This window comes from Juglans regia, chromosome 1 (assembly GCF_001411555.2).
Source record: "Juglans regia cultivar Chandler chromosome 1, Walnut 2.0, whole genome shotgun sequence".
Classification (NCBI taxonomy): Eukaryota; Viridiplantae; Streptophyta; class Magnoliopsida; order Fagales; family Juglandaceae; genus Juglans; species Juglans regia.
Genome location: NC_049901.1, coordinates 6,216,841 through 6,240,917, shown reverse-complemented (window position 1 = coordinate 6,240,917; position 24,077 = coordinate 6,216,841). Strand labels below are relative to the sequence as shown.

Sequence of the window (24,077 nt, the reverse complement as noted above, 5' to 3'; positions counted from 1 at the left end):
CAAGCACATAGATTTCTATGCACTCGGCACGTAGATAAACCAGGGGATGTCAATCATAACCTGAACACTGGAATAACGTTATTTAAATCAAAAGCATGATATGTGTCATAACAAGCATAGGAGCAACAAATTATCCTTGGGGAAGCTCTTATACAACGACAAACAGAGTAGAACACAAAAGGGAAGATGGGATAACCAACAGAGAAAGAAAAGATCTATAAGAACAAAAGCTTGCAGTCATTGGCCAGGCACATCTCACTGTACAGAGATATAACAGAAGTGGAGATACTGAAGCCCGATTTGAAAGCAACAATCCTCTCAAAGTTTCAACGTGAGGTCGGGTGTAGAGTTGTCTATGTCCACAGGTGGACTCACCTCCACAAACTTTATATTTCGACTTTCAGTCAGTACAAAACTTGGATGAGGATTACCTGCCTCAGCAGCCTGACGAAAACTACCAGGCCACAACAACTCTGCCTCATCATCCTCCAAGAAAATGGGCATACCCAAGTACCCATGTTGAAACTTGGGGGTGTTTCTGATTTCGGGGGGCCTGGTTGGTGGCACAAAGCCATGATGTGCAGAAGCGTGTGCCTTGATTCCTAGTGACCTGAATGGAGATCCATGTAGAGGCAGAGATGCTAGGCTGGCGTACCTCTCTGAGAAAATGCCCATTCTCATGGCCCGCTTTGCCAATGTTCTTTCTCTCTTGTGTGCATTTTGGTGGCCACCAAGAGCCTGCGAGCTGAAGAACTTGCGTTGACAGTAATTGCAAGAAAAGACCCGTGGGATGGCTGCTGTTGTAGCATGGGATGCAGGCTCGTTGCTGCTCTCACTCGTGCTTGACAATGAGAGTCCTATTGAATCCCTTCCCCCTAAATCATCAGCGACGAAGTTGAGAGTTAAGTCGAGGGTGACTGGGTCTGACTTGGGTCGAGTAACAAAGAGATCTGTGAGTTGGGAAGAGTCATCAAGGCTGTCTTTGGAGAGACCTGCAGAGGTGATGGATTTGTTGGAAGCTACTTGACTGCTAACTTCAGAATCATTTTCAGAAGAGGCCTTTACTTCGAGGTCAAAGCCAGGTTTCATTGTTGGGCTGCGTGGTTTGCTCTAGAAGTCACTTTACATCCTAGATTTGCAACAACCAGGTTAAGCCACTCTGGTTTTTGAGATATCTAGAGGACCTGAGATAAAAAGAGAGAACAAAATCCCTTATTTCAAAAGACAGAATCAAAGTCTTAAGAAAATTACACTCCATTATTTTTGTACTGGGAATCTTCAAAACCATATATATACATCAGAGGCAATATGGTTTAGAATTGAACTAGTCTTCACTGCACACTGTCTCCAATTTTCTATATTATGTTTTGAATGAAAGTTTCAAATGTCAGACGATTTGATCACACAAATTCTCAGAATTCCCCAAGGCACATCAATTTATGTTCCATCAACCATTCAATAGCAAGTGGATTCAAAAATCATTTACAGAAGTATTAGACATGCAATTATAATATTCACCAAAAAGGATAGGAAAAGGGATAACATTAATGCTAATGGATCTTTCTCTTTTCCGATGCCAATGAGGACAGCCTGTGCGAATGAAAACCAGATAGTTCTTTTTGTCATAAACATGAGAAGAGCCTCAAGGCATGTAAAAAATGAAAGCATGATGTGGTTCATATGAAAAAAAAAAAAAAAAAGCTCTGTTGCGAGACAACACCGCCATGTGAGAAAACAAAATTAAGAAAACTTTGCACACAAATTAGTTTATCAACATTATTTCATGGTTTCTTCAATTAAAGTCAGATATTGAATTTGGGTCAAAGGTATTTCTTTTATATTTTTCAATGAAACAAAAAGTTTAAATCTTGATTTGGGAGAACTATGCATGAAGTTTTATGAAAAGAACAGAAAACTATATAAACAAAGGAAATTATGGCTCACCAGCATAAGTCTTCATTGATAAGAATGACTATTCTGTAATAGGCTCTACAGAGTGCAGCCAAAACACCCAAAACTTCAATTCAAAACTTGACTAACCAGACCCTGTGTTCCAACCCAAGGAGAAAAAAATAATGTAGGTAGCTAGGTGAAGCTTGGCTAATATGACATATAAGATCTTGCAGCAAAAGCTGAAGTCAGAAAATTAAGCCTTCTGCAAATCTTCAGTGTTAAGCCAGAGTTTGTGCTAGTAATCATCGAATCTTTATTGCTTTCCCTTCTTTGCAAGCTTCATTGGGAATTGTGTAAACCCTTTAAACGAGTTTCATTGACTGCTCCGGATGCTTGCCATCATTGCAGATGACTAAACGTTCAATTAATTTTTTCATTCCATGTCAAACATGATTGCTGACATCAGTAACACTCAATTCATCAATTTATTAGTCTTGCAAACCTTTCATTTCAACATCTTTATCTCTACCAACTTTACCCATATCCTTCCTGAATATATGCCACTGTTTGAAATTTCCATCTAGTTTGATTTCTATATGAAATCACACAACTTGGGAGCAAACCAAGAGAACATAATGGTCATTTGGGTAGTCTTTCCCATTGCCGTAACATTCCCTCATCAATTTTGTTATTTAACTAGAAATTATAACTAATGTTGACTCACATGCTCATTCAAATAGCCAAAGCCAGTGCAGAAGAACACTGGTTCAGTACCACCTCAATGTAAGCAAATTTCTGTTCGAGATTTCTCTCTCTAGTGATTTTCTTGTCAGTACTAGTTATAGTTAAACTGTATCCTTCTCAATCTTGGCAACATATCTACTTGTTTCTATGTCTTTCCTAAACATTCAATACTGAAAATGCTTATACCCTTTTTTATTTTTTAGTTGTTCCTTTAAAAATATTCTTTTAGGTATGCAGAGAAATACCATCTGACAATTGTGTCAGCAGTGGACAGCTTGAGTCAACACCCCTCAGAATATGCATGTGTCTGTCTGTATGTGTGTGTAACAGATAGAGGGAACATTGTTGTTTCACAACAAAAAACTTTCTAAGAGGAATATGGTATGACAACCAAGAGATTAACCTCTCCGACTAGGATAGTGATTCTTGTCACATAACAACCAGCACTTACAAAAACACAAAGGCATCATGATTCATGAACTAGGATTTTTGATACAATCAAGGCATACAGCCTTGGGGGATTTTTGAACTATGGAAGATGCCTCAAAAAAAGCTTCGGAGAACAAAAATAACTGAAAGAGAAATATAAGTAAAACACGTAATTATATACAATTTGGGGCAGAAATGAAATGCAGCCCTATAATAAGAGAAGGGATAGGAGTAGTTTTAGTTCAAAGTTGATGCCATAGAGATAAGTGGAGAATATATACTCAGCATATACCGTTATAATCTAATCCAAGTTGAAGGAGAAAATTAGCATAAAGTAGATCTCTTAGATCAATCGTGTAAAATTATGATTCCCATAGATATATCAATAATTTAGGTAGCTTCTAAGTTTAGAGAATTACGAATACTGCTCCAAAAGCAACAGGTTTGTTCTCTTTTTTAATTTATCCCAATAAAAATAAATATACATAAGAAAAAAAATAATTGGGGAAGACACAATACCACCCAAGAGTTGCTACATGGTGTTGGCAGGAAAACAAAAAAAAAAAAAACACATAAAATCACACGAACCGAACCATGTGAAATTCAATTTTCTGCCTTACCAATCTCAAATGAACCTTAAGTTTACATATTTATTGCCTTTTCTTTTGGTTAAAAATCAACAGGTATGAGAAATGAAAAGGGAAACGGAGACTCAGTGTCCAATTCATGGCAGTAACAATATTTTACATGCCACCCTGAAGTTAGACGGTAAGTTTTTTTATCTAAGACTAAGACAAGAATCAGAGGGCTAAAGGTATAGAGGCCAGGCATGAGAGACAGAAAACACTCACTGAAAAGACAAAACACCAAGAACAGAATTTAGCGAACTGCATGCAATAACGTCTTATTTCATCTTTCATTCTGCAAATTTTGGAGAAATTGATCTCCTGCACTCCCTCCTCCATAATACATGAACAAATTCAACCCTATGAATACTTAACTTTTAAGCTAATTAGACCATATTGCAAAGTTATGTACACTTCTCCAAAACCCAGAAATATATATATATATATAGAGAGAGAGAGAGAGAGAGAGAGAGAGATTACAGGCTTACCCATAGGCACGGATTACGGGCTTAGACAGAAAAAGAAAGACATGAGCACAGATTACAGGTGTCCTTCATAGGTAAAAGCCACAACCATTTTGCAGCAGTACATGTTTTCACTACCATACCACAGCCACAGAAAACCAGGAGGCAGAGAAAACAGTAGCAAGAACATAGTCAAAACAGAGATACAATACTTCAATCACGATTTCTCACAATAAGGTAAACAAAAGGGAACTTGTAAAAGGACATAGCGCACCGTACCACAAAGATCAAGCAGAATTGCAAAGCTTATGGATTTATATTGGTTCGAATTTGCAGACAACTGCTTCAGTTGTGCTTTCTATATGGCTGATCATCCCATGAACATATACAATTAGTGGAGACTAGATGAGAGGACACAACTAAAGAAGCAAAAAAAAAAAAACAAGAAGGAAATGGACAGACAGAGAAAGAGACAGAGAGTGTGTGTATGAGAGAGAGAGAGAGAGAGAGAGAGAGAGAGAGATGGTGGGTACTGATGTTTAATTATGGAAAAGCAAAGGTATGAGGAGAGTGGTGGGGGTGGGGGGACAGTGGTGGGACGTCAGAGAAGTCAGAGAGAGAGGTGGTGTTGGGATAAATTTAACTAAGGGAAAAAAAAAGCAGAACTTGACACAGAACATGACATAATACTTCTCTCAGGTCTCTGTGTGTACTAGTACTACGCACACTGCATTCATTTGTTGATTGTTGGGCACTTCCCAAAACACAAAACAATAGCCAACTCAAACACAACCACAATTGGAATTGTACATTGAAAGAGATAGATAGAAACAGAAGCAGCAGCAACAACAACAATCGAACAGTATTTAAGTTAGTAGTCCCACCAAAGATTCTCCATCTCTCTCCACTTTTAAAGTGCTTTTAGATAACTCCACGCATCACACAGCATATATAGCTTCGGCCTCAGATTCACCATCACCTTTCCTGTGCACGTCCAACATAATAACTACTACTAGTTTCAGTTTCATCCCTTCATCCATGGAGTACAAAGGCTGTCAAGGCATGCATATAATTCCATGGCACATTTTCATTTATTTATTTATTTTTCTCAATCCTTATATTTTGAGCTACCCCAACCACCAAAACCAAAAGGCACATTTCCCTTACAGGTGCTTATTCATCATTATTGCATAAAAAATTTATATCCCCAACTATCATTTCAATGGACTTTGTCATTTTTTCAAACCTCAATAAAAAATATCTAAAAAATACTTCACTCCAATATATTGTAAAGAGTCCATCATTCGAACCCAAATAAACATCTATCTCTAGAAATCATATAAATTTCAATAAAATCTTAACCCTATTACGTACGAAAATGTCATCAAATGATTCAGACACCATAAGCATGGGAAATTGAAATTCATGCGAGTTCTAATTCAAATTGAAAGAACTATCTGCCAATGACACTAGTGCCTAGGCCAGTTGGTTCCATCCCTGCATTTCTCTTTCTCCAATCCCCAAGAGAGAGGGAGGAAAAAAAAGAAAAGAAAAGAAAAAGAATTATCTAACCGATAAATGGAAGTTATTCCTCGCCACTCGGCTGTGTGGGAATTCGAAATGGACATTTTGTAGCCATTCTTGAACCCGAATACAACATGTCTGGACCCACCAAACAAGAACCCGGCTAAACCATGTTGGGACCCACCTATCTGGTGTGATCCATTCGGTCTATGTAGCAAAATTCGTTGTGTAAGGGAAAATATACGATTCAACCACGTCAAAAAAAGGGAAGAAATATATGATTCTACAGACATGCATCCGGCATCTTATGTATCTGCTACAATTTTATTGTTTTGTCCACTGAAGACAGTACTACAACTTCCCGATAACGTTTTCTCTACAAACAAATTAAATCAGCATATCTCGTACTTAATTTTCTTCCAAATCCACCTAACAATGTGTTGAGATCATATTTCACTATCTGGGCAACTCCGTGCTGCTAAGTTCAATTTGGATCCTGTTGAGATAGAGAATGGGGGGCTCGGGGCGCTATGGTACCCCCAATGCAAAGTTAATCATTGGAAAAGGGTGACAAAGTGAATGCAAGAGAAAAACGTTTAATTAGAGAGAGAGAGAGAGTCCCCCAGAAGATTTGTGGGGGTATTTATATACATGGCTAGTGTGATCTTCTGACGAAGAGATTCGAGAACGTGTCGTATGTACTTGTCAACCGAATCATGGGGGTGTTGCCCGCATCCCCTCCTACCGCGTTCCATGTCAGCATTTTGTTTGTTAGGGGCAGGGCCCCATGTCTGATTGTGGCGACCACTAATACCTCAGTCCGTGTCGTGTCGTGCTTGGCGTTGTCTTCCATTTAATGTGGCGTGGCCATGGTTAGGCGAGCCCGCCTTTGTTGTCCTTGGCACCCTGCTCCTGAGTTGTCGACGCCTTTGTCTGCACTGCTTTCAGTGCTTGGGTGTCAAGGTCATTCTTGACACCTTGATTTGATCTTAACACCTTGATCGTGGATGGTCAGGAGCAATCCGCACTTCTGACCGAGCCCCACGCAAGACGTGTATACTATATTTTCCCACTATGGGCCTTTTGGGCCAGCCTAGCCCTCTTCAGCCTAAACTTGGCCCATATTACCCGAGCTGCTTGGGCAGACCCGTTCGGTCCAGCCCTGGTCTAGGGGATCATTACTTCCCTCACAAAATGAATTCAAGGGATCTCGATTGAGCCTCAATTGAGTTTTAATAAACACCTGTTCCAAGATTAGGAGTTCTAAATTAAACCTTAATTACTTGCATAATCAAATTCCAATGTCTACGATTGATCACTAATATTTCTTCGTCCAAATAATATTAATTACTATACTGGGTGTTTATCTTTTTTTAATATATAGAATATAATGAACAATGGTTAATGATCCTCCTTAATTTACTGTCATGGGTGCAATTTTTGTTCGCTTATTTTGACAATAATGATAATATGACAAATAGCTTAATTAATTGCATGCCTTATTTGGGGTTCTTGCAAAACTCAAAACAGCACCTACGGTTCTTACTTTACGCGAGATGATATATATACTATATATATAATATTTGTCAAAGGCCAACACATTTCGTTCATAATAACAATATCAAACGTAGCTGCATGCATGCGAAATATTTCTGGACGAATACATACACTGCATATAGCTAGCTAGGGTACCTCTATATATAAGATCAAACAAATGGAGAACATCCATATTAGTTTTAAGAGAGAGTACTGAGCAAATTAACATGACAGTATGCAGTATTATTCAAATAAGTAATATTATCTTGTTCAAATGAACTTCACAAAATAAGTATTAATTATATTCTGGTCGTGTCCTCGCATGAAAAAGTATTCAAAGCTTGATGGCGATGGCTATTTTGTTCTATATGTGGTCTCCATCTGGCCGTGGTAAATGGGATCGATATATGAACACCAATGGCACCTTGAGATCTAGAAACCCCATTTGATTCTCTTCTTCCTTTTCTTCCCTCTAAAAAATGAGTATTATAGCTTAAAGTTGGAACTTTAGTTCAAGTCAAAGATGGTGTTTCACAAGGGAATCCCTCTTTCTCTGTCTACCACTTCTTTCTGGACAGAGAGAAGGAGAGACAAGATCCATGAGGGGTGAGTTGCGGAATTGTCACCATCTTCATTAAAAGTTTTTCAAACTGGTCATCAACATGCCGTTGCACCCAATTATCAGCCATTGCATTACATATGTACATACATATACATGTTTATATATATATACATATATAGCGCCTAGCTATTTGCTCGAATGTGAAGTAAAATAAGTGATAGAGGTCTCTATCATTATAAAGTTCCAAGAGTTCTTCTCATGTGCGGTGTGGATGTGTAGGCATTTTAAATGTCCATATTTTAATGTGTGGATATGTGCTCTTCAAGGCACTAACTAGCCAACAGTGGCCCTCCAAACACCTACAATATATATGATGACAGACAATAAAATAAGAATAATGCTCTATGCCCTTCATTTTGCCTCTTCATTTTGAATACTCATGCACTTAATTTAATTTCATTTTTAACTTGATGATTAAGGAAGTGACTATTAGTGTATTATTATTATTTTTTAAAAATTTTTAAAAATATTAAAAATATATAAATTAAATAATTAAAAAAAATAAATTTTGGCTGTGGACAGCACCTTAGCAGCACTCATAAAATAAAAAGGCTCTCCTTGTCTCCATGACTCCCTATAGCTATATGCATTATTAGTTTGTCATTTCGGTAATTTATCTCGAGTTTTATTAATTATAAATTAGTATAAACACATAATTAGCACAAAAGAAACTCAAAATATCAACTGTTTTCATATCAATGCAGCAATTAATAAACAGATATATAAATATACAGATTTTTTTTCTCCCATTTTCAAGAGCTAGAATGTCAACTTGTACGTGGTAGTTCGTCGATGCCATATTCTTTCCACAATCTGATAAATCATAATCATAAATGAAGATGAAAAAAAAAAAAGTAATCTGAAAGACACAGTAATACAGAAACGAAATCTATTAAATGCCCTAGTTTGTTTTTATACATAAGATAAGATATATTGAAATTAAAATTAAAAATTAAATAAAATATTATAAAAATATATTTTTTAATAGTATTTTTATTTTAAAATTTTAAAAAATTGATTTATTTATTTTATTTTATATAAAAAAAAAAAAAATACAACTCCCAAGTCAGACGTACCTAGTCCCTACTGAGTAGGGCATTAGAAGCCTAGCTATATGCACATGCACAAAAAGTAAATAGTTTTTTGCATTCAAGCCCTAGAATAAAGAAAAAGTAGAGACTAGGAAAAATTAAAAAGCAAAGCGTATCAAACGATGTAATCACAATTAAAATCTGCGCATAAAAGAACAAAGCCTAGTAATAGTCATGTCAGAAGTAGCTAGCTAGCTAGCTAGCTAGGTTAGGCTTATATTTTTCCCTGATTAAAAAACAAAAAAGGGTTAATTATATGGATATCCAACCAAACAAAAGCGAAATCGAGGTATCATAAAACTCATTGGTGCTTGGGCTTCGGCTTGTCGGATAGACTCTTTTTTTTTTTTTTTATTCAAATCTCTGGGAAAAGAACAAGAAGGATGGGCCAATTCTCCGGCTCTGATCACACGTCTATTCCCTCCATCATCTTTTAGTTTCAACACGAAAATGACTGACCCAATTCCTATGTTCTTTCCGGTAGTACTGATCTCCAGCGCTGAATCTGATCTATCTTCTCCTACAGAGGACATACATGCACGTGAGCCATTTAGGCATTTTGTTCTCGTCTGCGCAGTGACCGACAGCGCCACGTTCGCGCCGCTAGCTGGGTGGTGTGCTTTTCCCCAGGCGGCGGTGGGCCTTACTCCCAACTGGCTGGCCTCCTCCGTGACCCGACTTTAATTGGTCCCCCACCACACGCTTGGCCTCTTCGATAATTGACATTAAACCTTTTTTTGGAGATCATCATGTCTTTCTTTCTTTCTTATAGTTTTTTTCTTTTTTCTTTTAAAGAGAAAAAAGTCACATATTTACGAGTGATTCTCTCACAATTTTATTAAAAAATCCTCATTTATAATGGAGGAAAACCGTAATAATAATCCAATACTTAAGGCAAAAATCCAAGTATATAAAATACACTAACAATAAGTCAAAGACTAACATTAAATTATACTGACAAGAAGATAAAAGGACCCAACAGTTATTTCCTTCTCAAATATGGCATACTTCTCTTATCAAGTTTTAAGAAACATCTTGCCATCCATGGAAGCTCCAAAGCAGAAGAATAAGTAAGATTACTCCCCTTAGCTCTAGTTTTAGCCAGAATATCAACAATCGCATTGCACGCCCGATAAATATGTCTTAAAGTGAAACGAATCTGATCAAGAAAGCTCATGATTTCTTCTCAAAAGTCTTCTAGATACCACAAACCACACCTTCCATTTCCAATCCAATCAATAATCAATTTTGAATCCATCTCAATCTCAATAGCTTCACAACCCAAATGCCTAGCATTCCGCAAACCATAAAGTAAACTCATAATCTCAGCATGATTATTAGAGCAACAACCAATAGAAGGAGAAAAACCCAACCACAACTCACCACCATGATCACGAATTACCCCTCCTACTCCTTAAGCACCTGGATTGCCCCAAAAGCAGCCATCAATATTAAGTTTATACCAACCAAACTTTGGTTCCTCCCATTTAACAATCTTGTCACCCCTCATACGAACACTCGAAATAGGAAGATTTAATGAATGAAGCAACTCCTCGTCCATTGTACTAATATTGTTTTGATCTTTGAACTTTAAAACAACACAGGACAACCAATATTTAATAGACATCTAAACCGTGTCAAAAGATTCTAGAGTGCCCTCCATCCGAGCTTTGCATCTCCTCCACCACAAGCATCATGTGATAATAATAGGAAGGAGACCAAGGATTTGTCCACTACAAGAAGAGCGTTTGGCCCAACGAAACCATGCCATTTGCTCTTTCCAATTCATTCCAATCAAATTTGGCATGCCTAAAAGCAAACAAGCCCGACACCAAATCTATGATGCAAATTCACCCAATGCAAGAACATAATCCTGATCTTCATAGGCGCCCAAAGCACAACAATCACACTTTGAAACCAGAATAATACACACTCTTCTCATACAATCATCCACAAGAAGACAACCATGCAAAGCTTCCCACATCCAAATCGACATTTTTTTAGGAATAAAAAGATGACACACCCAATTCATCCACGGAATCATAGGTGATGGAGTACGAAGGCACTCCCATGCACTTTTTGTGAAAAACCTTCCATCCGCCTGAGGAACCCAAATAAGAACACCCTCACCATTTTTAAAATTTTTCAATTTTTCAATCAACATATCTACTTTTTCCAAGCCAACCAATCTTTGAAAAAAGTCAATATTCCATTCGTCTCCAAATTTACACTATGCCAACGTTAGCAAAAGTATATCCATAATCAGTTGTTCTTTCTTATAGCTTAATTTAAATGCATATGACTCCTATAGAAATTTCTTATGTCTAACATTATATTAATATTATAGGTTCAAAATACTTATCATATATATATATATATATAGTATTTAACTAGATTTAGCATCTTTGTTTTTAATTTAGAATTGTTAAAATCATGACATGACAAGATTTCTATGTACCTATAAATTTGAAAAATAATCATAGGTCATGTTCAACAAAATTCGCTCGAGCTTCTATTTGGTACATGATTTTTCTTAGTTACATGGTTCATCCATAATTCAAAAAATAGTGCATGTCATTATCAATACAACTTCACCAAGTGCCTTAGTAAACAACTCTACATCAAAGTGTCGATTTGTGAACATCATCCAAGAAGTAGAACAAGAAGATAGGGTTTCCTAGCCTATATATCATGCTGTTCTAATCGTGGTCGTTGCCTCTACGCCTGAACCTCCTAATTGATAACTAAGGAGATTGGGTCATATACACCATGCTCGTGTAGATCTCGAGTAAGTGTCTAAAGTACCTCTCTTATTGTAATAACTCCAAAAAGATGACTATGTTCTCCATTTTTATGTATACATTATATATATATTATATATATATATATATCATTTTGTAGTCATTTTGAAGAATAGGCTATGTGATTTGAGTCTTCCATTAGAACGTTACTATTTATTTGAATCATGATGTTGTAAATCTAGTTTATGTTCTAGATAGTATCAAGCACATTGTAATGTCCTTTGCTCAGTTATAAAAGTCTACTATGTTTTAAAAAAAATATATACATACGTACGTACATACATATATATACATACACACACAGCACTATGGTGGTGGTGGCTCTTTATATATTCTCAGGCTTAATCACTTTATCATTGTTAACCATAAGCATTCGGCATAAGTGCGGATTAGTTAGGCCCACTTAGAGGAGTGGTATATGCCCGACTTTATTGCCATTTCCATGCCTTTAGCTTCTCAGAAACATCCTCGCAAGACAAAATTAATTACGTACTTAATTTATCTGTATAATTACGCTTCTTATACTATACTATTACTAAACCCTTTCCAGATTGATTCACCTTTTCTTTCGGCAATCCTATGGTGCTTTGTAATAGAACTATTAAGAAAAGGGTGTAATTCTAGGCCCAACTTAAAGGCAAAGGCCCAACCATTTTTGCCTGCTGGCTTATAGCATACACAAGCCTTCTTAATGCAGGGCCCTCCTCCTTCTCACTCATTCAGAGCACGACTCCAGTTTTGTTCACCATATGGGCCCACCGGAAAAGAGCCTCGGCCCAAGTAATGGTCATCAAGCCCAAAAAATAAAGAAATGCCAATATAAAAACCACTTTCTTTGTGGAGTTTGAATTTGCCAGACAATTTCATTTTTTAAGGTTCTTTTGGGTAAAGTAAACAATCAATCGTGAAAGAGTAATATGGCGTATTTATTATCATTGGATAATAAATAATTATCTAATAAATAATTATTTAATAGTAATAAATATGTCGCATCTTACATAGTAAGATGATAATGTAATGTATAGAATTTTCCTTATGATCTACATAGTAATTAACACTGATGTAGTGAATAATACTCTGCATTTGTCTCTGTCCAAGTATTTGTGATAAAGAAATTTATTATTCTCGCTAATTAAAATAATCAAATTTTTATTCGAATTTAAATAACAGAGAAAGACATAGGAATACGACATTTTTATTATTCATATAAATATTTTGATTATCATTAAATAATAAATGTGGTAAAATATGTTTTTCTTTACTGAATTCCCTTTTATAAAAGTATTCCTTATAAAAACAAAACTCTCAACTTCTTCCATTATTTTTGTCCCAACTACCCTTTCGGTTCAACGTGCATCATGCTGCAACATTGAAATAATAGTTCAAAAGCTAGAGCCAAGCCCCAAGGGCCAGAGCAAACCACTTCTCCACTGAAAAAGCAGAGGACAAAACATGGGAAGCGAAGGCGAGAAATGGGGTTTCCAGGGAAATGAGGAGGTGAACGCAGCATCGGGGATGACAATCCAAGGTGTTCTCGTCAAGTTGATGGAGAACCTAAAAGCTGTAAACGAAGGGAAGCCCACCATTCATCTTGGCCACGGCGATCCCTCTGCATTTCCATGCTTTCGGAGTGATACTTCATCCGAAAACGCCATCGTTGATGCCCTGCGATCCTCTGAATTCAACTGCTATCCTCCCGCCGGTGGCATACTGTCCGCAAGAAGGTAGGCTTGCTGTACCTACGCTTGCTCTGCTATAATTCATTTCCATGTCTAGACGTGGACAAACATCAAGACCGTCAGATACGGATATGGAGTGACCACGTTCGGTGGTTCAGTACTATTATTGATATGCAGGCATGGACGGCCAATATTTAAGTGGAATATTCCCAGTAATCGGGGAGAGTATTATAATTTGCTTTTGATTGCTTTTGATCTTATGATTTAAGTATTATTGTGTCTAAAGAATCCATTGGGAGTCTTAATATACTTCAAGCACCATAGATGCAAAATGAATAAAACAGAGGAATTAGTCCCTTCTTCTTTCTTTCTTATTTTTTTTTTCAGAGAAGAGCCGGTAGCTACCGACGTAGCAGTCCTATCCCAATTTTATTAATAAGATCTCACTTGTGACGAAAGAATACTGTAGTAACTAAATGACACTTGGGATTTTCAGAATATCAAATAAAAACCCCATGCATCAAAACAAACAATAAAAACATATGAATTAGTCTTGTACATATATAATTTGATTCAAATTGATGCTTACCATGATACATCCATTCCTTTTGAAGTACAGAGCTATTGCTGAATATATGTCCCGGGATCTTACGTGCCAACTATCACCAGATGATGTTTTCGTAACTGCTGGTTGCACACATGCCATAGAAATTGTAATATCCGTCATTGCTCGCCCTGGTGCAAACATCTTGCTACCTAGACCAGGCTACCCCTTCTATAATGCTCGTGCTTCTCTAAGCCATCTCCAAGTCCGCCATTATGACCTTCGATCTGAACAGGATTGGGAGATCGATCTTGAAGCTGTTCAAGCTCTTGCAGACGACAACACTGTTGCTATTGTTGTCATTAGTCCCGGTAATCCCTGTGGAAACGTCTTCACGTACCAACATTTGAAGCAGGTACAGCATAGTGCATGCATTTATATATGCATGGAAATTCCCTTTTTCTTTTTTTTTCTTTTTTAATTATCATGTAGTATTTGATATCAAAGCGGTTTTAATTTTGTTTTTTTTTCATGCTAATTTATTATATAGGTTGCTGAGACTGCAAAAAAGCTTGGGATTCTCGTGATTGCTGATGAGGTCTATCACCATCTAAATTTTGGGAGTAAGCCATTTGTGCCAATGGGAGAGTTTGGATCAATTGTGCCAGTTATTACAGTTGGTTCGATATCAAAGAGATGGATTGTTCCTGGTTGGAGGCTTGGTTGGATTGTTACAAATGACCCCCACGGCATCCTTAAAAAATGTGGGGTAAGGATCATGTTTTATCTTATAAATTTATATCTTCCTGGCTAATTAGTACCCTAACAACATGATCTTGTCACTGATCATACGGTCTTTCAGTGATAATTGATTTTGATCGTAGTTTGCTTCCTTTCTAATTTGTGGGAAAAATTAATTCTATATTTTTTAAAAGGAATAATTTCTTCATGTGATTCTTAATGATTTTAAAGGGTTGTAATTATTTATAAAATTAACCAATTAGTTTAGAGCTGTATAAATTACTAGAATAATGTTACTCATCGTCTTCTCATCCTATGAAGTAGCAATAGATGATTGGAGATTATTTATTATATTTTACTTATGAACTTATCATTTAATGACACATCATGAGAAACTGATGAGAAAAATGATGATAAATAGAATTTTTCAAATTAATAGGTGTAACTTAACTTTAAAGGGTCGTACGTAATTCGAATATCATTTTTACGACTAGTGCTATATAACATTTATTGTAGTAGTGCACACAATGCACACACTATAATCTATTAATTTCTTCTCTCCATATAGATGGTTAGGATGATGCCACATAGAATATGTAAAGTGGCTGCTCCCAAACAGTGACTTCTCCCAATATTATTCTATGTTTAATTGTTCATGTGCTAGCTTATTATATTGCGAGCGGAAGTGTATAACACAAATCATCTTTACTTTCTTTGCTGGCAAGTTCGAATATTCAGACATATTACTTCGGTTGTGCCAATTCCTTAATTTTCAAGTCGTCTAACATATCGATCGATTGCTTTACATTATGTCAAACCATAAATAATATTGCAAAAAATTAAATGGTTGTGTATTTTCTTATAATTCCCAGGTTGTGGACAGCCTTAAAAACTATATAATCGTTTCCCAGTTTCCCGCCACGTTCATCCAGGTGCATGCATATCTCAAGATATATTTTTTCATTTTTATATTTTTTTAGCAATTTACTTCTTGGAAGTCACTTTTGTCAATTTAATGTTAAATAAAGTCTAATGGTACTATGCAAGCTCGTCTGCTTGTTTTGAAAAAAATAGTCTAATATTAAAAAAATAATTTTAATTTCATGTAAATTTTACTTATTTTTTTAAAAAATAATACACAAATTTACACGTTTTAAAACTACAAATAATATATCATTTCTCCAATAATATATCTGTCAAAAACTCATATTAAAACGACGCATGCAGGCTTATGCATGGTTCTACATGTATATGATAAATTATATATAATGTCAATCCTCTGGCCTGTTTAATTCATAGCCTTTTCCAACCATCCTCATATATTTTGACGTTTCAGGGAGCAGTCCCTCAGATCCTTGAGAATACTAAAAATGATTACTTCTCAAAAATAATCAACATAATAAGAGAAGATGCAGATATTTGTTATGATCGAGTTAAAGAGATTCCTTGCCTTACATGTCCACAGAAACCCGAAGGATCTATGTCTGTGATGGTAAGGACATTAAATAATAATAATAACAAGAGGTACTTCATTTGTGTAGTTCTTCACCTAAAACTTCTGATTAACTGAATGAATAATTTCTATTTTTTTTTTTTTTTAAAAAACACACACTCACACGCACAGGTGGAATTAAACCTGTCACTACTTGAAGATATCAGTGACGATATGGATTTCTGCCTCAAGCTGGCGAAAGAGGAATCTGTAGTTGTTCTACCAGGTAAGAACAGAGTATATATCCAGCATGCATGCATGCATGCATTTGAAGTTTCTAATTCTAATGGTACTTTTGAAGTCATGAGACTCAGATCTGATATTGTCTCTTAAAGGGGGAAAAAAAGGGTTTGCCTGATCATTACTGATAGATGAAATTGCATATTAATTCCAGGGTCTTCTGTTGGCCTGAAAAATTGGATACGCATAACTTTTGCTGTTGAGCCTGCTTACCTTGAAGATGGCCTTCAGAGGATCAAAGCATTCTACCACAGGCATGCATGCATGCATGCCACGACGCAATAAGTAAAAAACTTAATTTGAGAGATGATGATGATTGATAATATTTGGCGTTTTGGGTATCATGTTCGTATGAAATTTACGCAAAATACTGATCATGAGCTAGGTATCCTAAAAAACCCCTCCTTAAATGCTACGAAATTTCTTAGCTACTTCTAGTCGAGTCCATGAGGTCGGTCGTCTCGACCAATTCAAAATATTTTCTTTTAAATAAAGACTGATGATGGCTGGTTATGAAGACGATTAACAACTCTGCCATTGATGTTACTCTTTTCATTATTGCCTAAATGAAACTATAATGTTCTTTGTAGCCTTCTTAAAAAAAAAAAGGACTGCTACATCCATAAAGAAATTATATAAAAATAATTTCACAAACTGACGTGACTTTATCTGATCTGTTAGATCTACTTTTCAATAAAAGTAATTTTATAATCTGACGAACCACATCAAGTCACGTCAGTTTATGAGATTACTTTTGTGTAATCTTTTTGTGACTAGAGTATTTTTCTAAAAATAATCCATTCTTTATCCACAAACTCATGAATACAATTGACACAGCATATATATATATATATATATATATAGAACTAATATAAGATTTATAGAGTCTATCATTTTTTGAATTGTTAGAAAATCATACCGACGAATGATTATAAATATTTTTTTATTAATATAATGTCACTTTTCGGCTACAAAGTTTTACTCATTCCATCTTTTTGTATTTAGTTTTTCAGAGTTCGAAAAAACATGCAGATATTAACTTAAGAATTGGAAATATATCTTTCGGTAATTTCGGGACTGATCTAAAGAGATCATATTCTCGCAATTGATATCAATATGAATGCATATAAAATAAATTTGAAACCTTTAGAAGAACACGAATATTCATACCTACCTTCTTCGTAATTTAAATATGTTGGTACGTGCCTACTACCATAATCCTAAAAATAACATGTAATTTCATCAATGACAGCCATTTGAATAACTTTGTCAAATAGGGTCATGTGCATGTCCCCTCTCTAAAGTATAAACTGCCATTTCGATTCCAGCTAGTTTACCTAACTTTATAGACAATTAGTCGGGTTGGATTGAAAGATAAGTTGAGATCACAACTATTCACAAATTTCAACTCATAAATGTCACTATTATTCTTAACTCATCTCATCTTATATAATATAGTTTCATATAATATGATATATCTACTTTATAATAAAAATAACTTTTTAATCTAACGTATCATATCAAATCACATCAATTTATTAATTTATTTTTAAAAAATATTTGGAGATCAATTTTTAAATTGAAAGCCCTTTTTAAGTATTCCATCGAATTGAATAGTTTAATCATTAATGTAAAGAAATAGACATAACTCTGACGGTTCGTGTTCATGCTCTAAAAAAATCATGCATGAATAATATTAAATAGTGTAAAATTCACATGATTTGTCTATTTTTTTTTATAATAATTAAATCATTTAATTTAGTTAAACAATTGAAGAGTTTTATTATTTTCTGTACATCAAATGACTCTGATGATACAAGAGTTAAAGCTATCAAATTAATAAAAAAAAAAATTTATCTCAAGTAAGTGTTTTAAACACACGATAAAGTGCTTATATAGCATAATTTAATTTAAAAAATAAAATTTTAAAATTTAAATCTTACAAATTAAATTTTATTATTTAAGCAAGTTAAATGATTTGTAGAGTACTCAATAAGCCACTTTGAAAATACAAAATTATTAAAAAATATTTGATTTTTTGTAGTGTCAACTAATAATATTTAAAATTAAGGTTTCGTTTGATTTTTTAGGTGATCTCAACTCATCTCATATCAATATTTAAAGATCATTTAAACACAAACACTTCTCAATTTCATATTTTTAATTTTTTCACAAATCATTAAATAATTATTATAATTTTCTCACACTTTCAAACAAAACACAAAAATTAATTTAACTTTTTTAAATTTTAAAATAGAAGTTATATTAAAAAATTAATTTCTAACAATATTTTAATTTTATAATATTTTTATTTAATATTTTCTTTCTTATTTCTTAATTTTTAACATTTTAAATATTTTTTTAAAAAATAAAAATTTATAATATTATTAAACAATACTTTCTTTAAAAAAAACCAAATTAGAGCGGGAGCTCAAGCAGATCCCTCCATACGCACGAAAGTAGTAAGGACAGCTCCAAAAACGTAACAAGAAAGGACTCAATGCCAAATTACCAAAGCGCCCCAATGCCCAAGAATCAGAACCCCCACTCACGCATCATGATCCAGCCTTTCACCACTGTAGTGACAGCCATAGCTTTCATACCCAGTGGCCCCCACATCCATGTGCATGCTCCCTATCTCACTCTGCTCAATACCACCACCCTCTTCTCTCTCTCTCTCTGGCTTCTGCTTCCAACCTTCTGAATCAATCAGCCTCGCTGTTTTCGGACAGTCCAGTTCATGCGGTATTTTCCAATGCATCTAACACCTTGAAATCCCTCTGCAACGACTTCTAAAGAACCCGTCTTTCTCCCCCTCTCTCTGTCCTTCTGAACATAAAACATTAAGATGAAGAAAACCTATCTTGGATACGAGCTCTTGGCCTTTTTTCTTGCTGGGTTCTCTTCCATCTTCCTCTGTGCAAACTCTCAATCAAGCCCAACTGATGACGCTTCCGTGATGTTGGCTCTCAGGAAGAGCCTCAACTCTCCTGAATCTCTCGGATGGTCCGACGGCAAGGACCCCTGCCAGTGGAACCACGTGGTCTGCTCGGAGGATAAACGGGTCACCCGGATCCAAATCGGCCATCAAGACCTCCAAGGTACACTCCCTTCAACCCTCCAAAACCTAGCCCAACTTGAGCGCTTAGAGCTTCAATACAACAACATCTCTGGCCCTCTTCCTAGCTTAAGCGGGCTGAGCTCATTGAAAGTTCTCATGCTTAGTTACAACCGGTTTAGTTCCATTCCTAGCGATTTCTTCGTTGGCATGTCTTCTCTCGTATCTCTTGAGATAGATAATAACCCATTTTCGGGTTGGGAAATCCCGGAAAGTCTCCGAAACGCTTCGACGCTTCAGAACTTCTCGGCTAATTCGGCCAACATTACCGGCACAATACCGGAATTTCTAGGCGCTGATGTGTTCCCGGGCCTGACTAATTTGCACTTGTCTTTCAATAACCTTGAAGGCGGCTTGCCTTGGAGCTTTGCTCACTCGCAAATTGAGTCCTTGTGGCTTAATGGGCAGGTAAGTGAGGCTAAGCTAAACGGCAACATTGATGTTATGCAGAATATGACTTCCTTGAAAGACGTTTGGTTGCATTCGAATTCTTTTTCCGGTTCGCTACCAGATCTTTCAGGCTTGACAGAGTTGCAGAGCTTGAGTTTGAGGGATAACATGTTTACAGGCCCTGTGCCGATATCATTAGTGAATCTTAAATCGTTAAAGGTTGTTAATTTGACTAACAATTTTCTTCAAGGACCAATGCCAAAGTTCTCCAGTGAGGTGGCAGTTGACATGGCTAAGGACTCTAATAGGTTTTGTTTGCCCAGTCCCGGTGAGTGTGATTCTAGAGTGAATACATTACTTGCAATTGTGAAATTAATGGGTTACCCGCAAAGGTTTGCAGATAATTGGGTGGGGAACGATCCGTGCGCGGATTGGATTGGGATCACCTGTAGCAATGGGAATATAACTGTTGTAAATTTTCAGAAGATGGGTCTTACGGGTTTGATATCTCCGGAGTTTTCTTCACTTAAATCATTACGAAGATTAGTTCTTGCCGATAACAATCTCACTGGTTCAATTCCAGATGAGCTCACTACACTCCCTGCACTTGTAGAGCTAGATGTTTCAAACAATCAACTTCATGGGAAAATCCCTGCTTTTAAGAGCAATGTAATGGTGAATACTAATGGCAACCTGGATATAGGAAAGGATAATGGTAGTTCTCCATCTCAAGGTCCACCTTCACAGAATCCCACAATTCCATCTACAAGTGCTGGTTCTGAACATAGTGGCAAGAAATCATCAACTTTAATCGGGGTAATTGTAGTTGGAGGTGTCTTTATGATTTTCTTGATTGGTTTATTGCTTTTTTGCCTATATAAGAGGAAGCAAAAGAATTTTAGCAGAGTACAGAGCCCAAATGCGATGGTGATTCATCCTCGCCATTCTGGATCTGATAATGAGAGTGTGAAGATCACCGTTGCTGGCTCAAGTGTTAGTGTTGGTGCAATCAGTGAGACCCAAGCTCTTCCTAGTAGTGAGCCTGGTGACATACAAATGGTTGAAGCAGGAAATATGGTGATATCTATACAAGTCCTCAGGAATGTGACTAACAACTTCAGTGAAGAGAACATATTGGGACGAGGAGGTTTTGGGACAGTATACAAAGGTGAATTGCATGATGGTACAAAAATTGCCGTAAAGAGAATGGAGTCCGGAATAATAGCTGGGAAGGGATTGGCAGAATTTAAGTCTGAAATTGCTGTTTTGACTAAGGTCAGGCACCGGCATCTTGTTGCCCTTCTTGGGTACTGTTTGGATGGGAATGAGAGGCTTCTTGTGTATGAATACATGCCTCAAGGGACACTCAGTAGGCATCTCTTCAACTGGGCAGAAGAAGGATTAAAACCACTGGGATGGACCAAAAGGTTGACCATCGCCTTAGATGTGGCTAGGGGTGTTGAGTATCTCCATGGTTTGGCCCATCAAAGCTTTATACATAGGGACTTAAAGCCTTCCAACATTCTTCTTGGAGATGATATGAGGGCTAAGGTGGCAGATTTTGGCCTTGTTCGTCTTGCTCCAGAGGGGAAAGGTTCGATCGAAACAAGAGTTGCTGGAACTTTTGGATATTTGGCGCCAGAATATGCAGGTACCTTTTAATCTAGTGCCATGCCAATTTATGAATTGTCAGCATTGTCTTTGGTCCACGTTGATATGATGTCATGCTTGGGATAACAATACGTGAAGCTTGACATGAAGTTTTCTCTAGCATGAATTTCATCCCCTTAGAAGTTTCTTGGTTTACACAATTATCTACCTCTAACATAAAATTCTGTTTTTGCATGTGATTACAGTTACCGGACGAGTGACAACCAAAGTGGATGTTTTTAGCTTTGGAGTGATTTTGATGGAGCTAATCACGGGGAGGAAAGCACTTGATGAGACCCAGCCTGAGGAGAGCATGCACCTTGTAACATGGTTCAAAAGAATGCGCATCAACAAGGACTTGTTCCGCAAGGCAATTGACCCTACAATCGACCTCAATGAGGAAACGTTAGCCAGTATCAGTACTGTTGCTGAGTTGGCCGGGCATTGTTGTACTAGGGAACCTTATCAAAGACCCGACATGGGTCATGCTGTCAATGTGCTTTCTTCTCTGGTGGAGCTTTGGAAACCAAGTGAGCAAAATTCAGAAGACATATATGGAATTGACCTTGAAATGTCGTTGCCTCAAGCACTTGAGAAATGGCAGGCTTATGAAGGTAGAAGCAACATGGAGTCTTCTTCATCTTCGCTCCTTCCAAGCCTAGACAACACTCAGACCAGCATACCAACACGCCCCTATGGATTTGCTGAGTCTTTCACATCTGCAGATGGGAGATGAGAAGTGGTTGTAAATGATGTTGATGGTGGTTTTTGTATGTTCATTCTATCAGCTAGCTTCTTCCTGGCCGTTTTATGTGTAAACTTCTGTTGACCCATTTGATGTTTTGTCTCATCTCACTGTGTGATAATTTTCTTTGGAAATCTAGTTTGGGTGTTCACCACTTGTTTAGAATTTTTGGAAATGAATGAAGTGACTCTCGAAAGCAAGTTGCAATTTCATCATTCAAATACTTTCTCGTCTTATTGCTGCTTATGGTCATCACTTACCATACCAACCTTGTCGTTTGGGATACTTTAGTGGTTGGACTCCAAACGATAAGAAAACCATGCTGTTGTTTGTTATATATAGTTATAGTATTATAGTAGCTGGTCTCCTACTTCGTGGATCAGTCAGTGTATTATTATATATTGAGAGCAGATAAAGACGAGGCAGTTGAATGTGCAAACCTACCAACAATAATGGAGTCTTCAGCGAAAGTGGTGTCATCATCTGCGATTCTGCATGAAAGAACAAGATTGAAGTACTTGACGTCATATGGAACTTATCACACGCCATAATTTGCACTTCTTTCTTTGTTTCTTCAACCACGAATGAAAGAGATCGATACAGCTCTTGCTACAATTATTTTCACGACTATATTTTAAAACAACAGTATTTTAATAAATAATGATAATTTTATAAAAATATTTCATATTTAAAACATAATTGTAAAAAATATCGCTCAATGAGAGTTGTGTTTATCAATTGAAAAATACTAGTCTTCCCGCTGGGCTCCCGTTGGATTTTTTTTTTTTTTTTAATAATGTTATAATTTTTTTATTTTTTAAAAATATTTAAATATTTTAAAAAAAATATATATATATATATATATAAAATAAAAATAAAAACACATAAAATATACTAACTTATCAATTTTAAGAACAATTACCCTCGTTATAATTGACGGAAGCATGTGCCTCGACATTCCGAAGGCCTAAAATGGAATGTCTTTGATTGCCATTATAGTTTCTGCAGCTAACCTGCTCCAATAAAATCTTGAACATTATAATTGGTTTCCTTAAAGTCATCTATAAAATTTAGTTGAAAATACATATTTTTTATAAATTTAAAATCATTCAAGTCATAACTCTACATTAGACTAGTCAAAATAAAAATATAATTTTTTAATAATAATATTTTGTCCCTCCCCAGAGATATCAAAGAACAAACAAATAAATGTATTGGTAGTAATCTACTAGAACTTTGAAACAAGTTACATTGATTCAGTTCATCATTCCAGTTCGGATTATTTTTTAATCAATTCAAACTCAAATTACTCAATACTACTAACTCAACATAACTCAACATAACATGTTTATCTTAAGAATTACATCGATGCGACCCATTTGACCTACCGCCAACCAATTAAGTGGTATTCGCAATTCCATTAAATTATTTTGTTGAACCAAATCATTCAGAATTCAATATAATATTTGAGCTTAACTTATCGTATCAAATCTTAATCATTCACACTTAGCCCCATTTGAATACTGAATAGTGAGATGAGATGTGATGGATTTATATATAAATTAAAATATGAATAAAATATTATTTTTTAATATTATTATTATTTTAAAATTTATAAAAATTAAATTATTTATTATATTTTATGTATGAATTTAAAAAATATATAATAATAAAATAAGATGACATAAAATCATTTTGTATCCGAACTAGACCTTATTCTTCGTTCCATAAACTAATGACACTAACAA

The 24,077-nt window shown here is 35.8% G+C and overlaps 3 protein-coding genes across 7 annotated transcripts; 2 read left to right on the top strand and 1 right to left on the bottom strand.

Annotated features, from left to right (window-relative positions):
• Window positions 1–49: 49 nt before the first annotated feature.
• On the bottom strand, window positions 50–4,793 carry LOC108988151 (zinc finger protein 4-like). 4 transcript variants are annotated; one of them, XM_035691550.1, is made up of 4 exons: window positions 4,436–4,793; window positions 4,181–4,290; window positions 1,945–2,046; window positions 50–1,184 (listed from the first exon to the last, which is right to left on the bottom strand). In XM_035691550.1, the coding sequence occupies exon 4, from the start codon at window positions 1,087–1,089 to the stop codon at window positions 319–321; it is 771 nt and encodes a 256-aa protein (XP_035547443.1). In that variant the 5' UTR covers window positions 1,090–1,184; window positions 1,945–2,046; window positions 4,181–4,290; window positions 4,436–4,793; the 3' UTR covers window positions 50–318. The 4 variants fall into 4 exon arrangements, with proteins under 4 accessions (XP_035547443.1, XP_018816836.1, XP_035547448.1 ...); XM_018961291.2 differs by lacking the exon at window positions 1,945–2,046; XM_035691555.1 differs by lacking the exon at window positions 4,181–4,290.
• Window positions 4,794–13,168: 8,375 nt separating this feature from the next.
• LOC108988048 (probable aminotransferase TAT2) lies at window positions 13,169–16,921 on the top strand. 2 transcript variants are annotated; one of them, XM_018961143.2, is made up of 7 exons: window positions 13,169–13,454; window positions 14,029–14,368; window positions 14,504–14,722; window positions 15,567–15,626; window positions 16,031–16,186; window positions 16,319–16,412; window positions 16,581–16,921. In XM_018961143.2, the coding sequence occupies exons 1-7, from the start codon at window positions 13,183–13,185 to the stop codon at window positions 16,709–16,711; spliced, it is 1,272 nt and encodes a 423-aa protein (XP_018816688.1). In that variant the 5' UTR covers window positions 13,169–13,182; the 3' UTR covers window positions 16,712–16,921. The 2 variants fall into 2 exon arrangements, with proteins under 2 accessions (XP_018816688.1, XP_018816689.1); XM_018961144.2 differs by lacking the exon at window positions 16,031–16,186.
• Window positions 16,922–19,057: 2,136 nt separating this feature from the next.
• LOC108988162 (receptor protein kinase TMK1) lies at window positions 19,058–22,536 on the top strand. The gene is made up of 2 exons (XM_018961308.2): window positions 19,058–21,585; window positions 21,791–22,536. The coding sequence occupies exons 1-2, from the start codon at window positions 19,275–19,277 to the stop codon at window positions 22,318–22,320; spliced, it is 2,841 nt and encodes a 946-aa protein (XP_018816853.1). The 5' UTR covers window positions 19,058–19,274; the 3' UTR covers window positions 22,321–22,536.
• The last annotated feature ends 1,541 nt before the right edge of the window (window positions 22,537–24,077 follow it).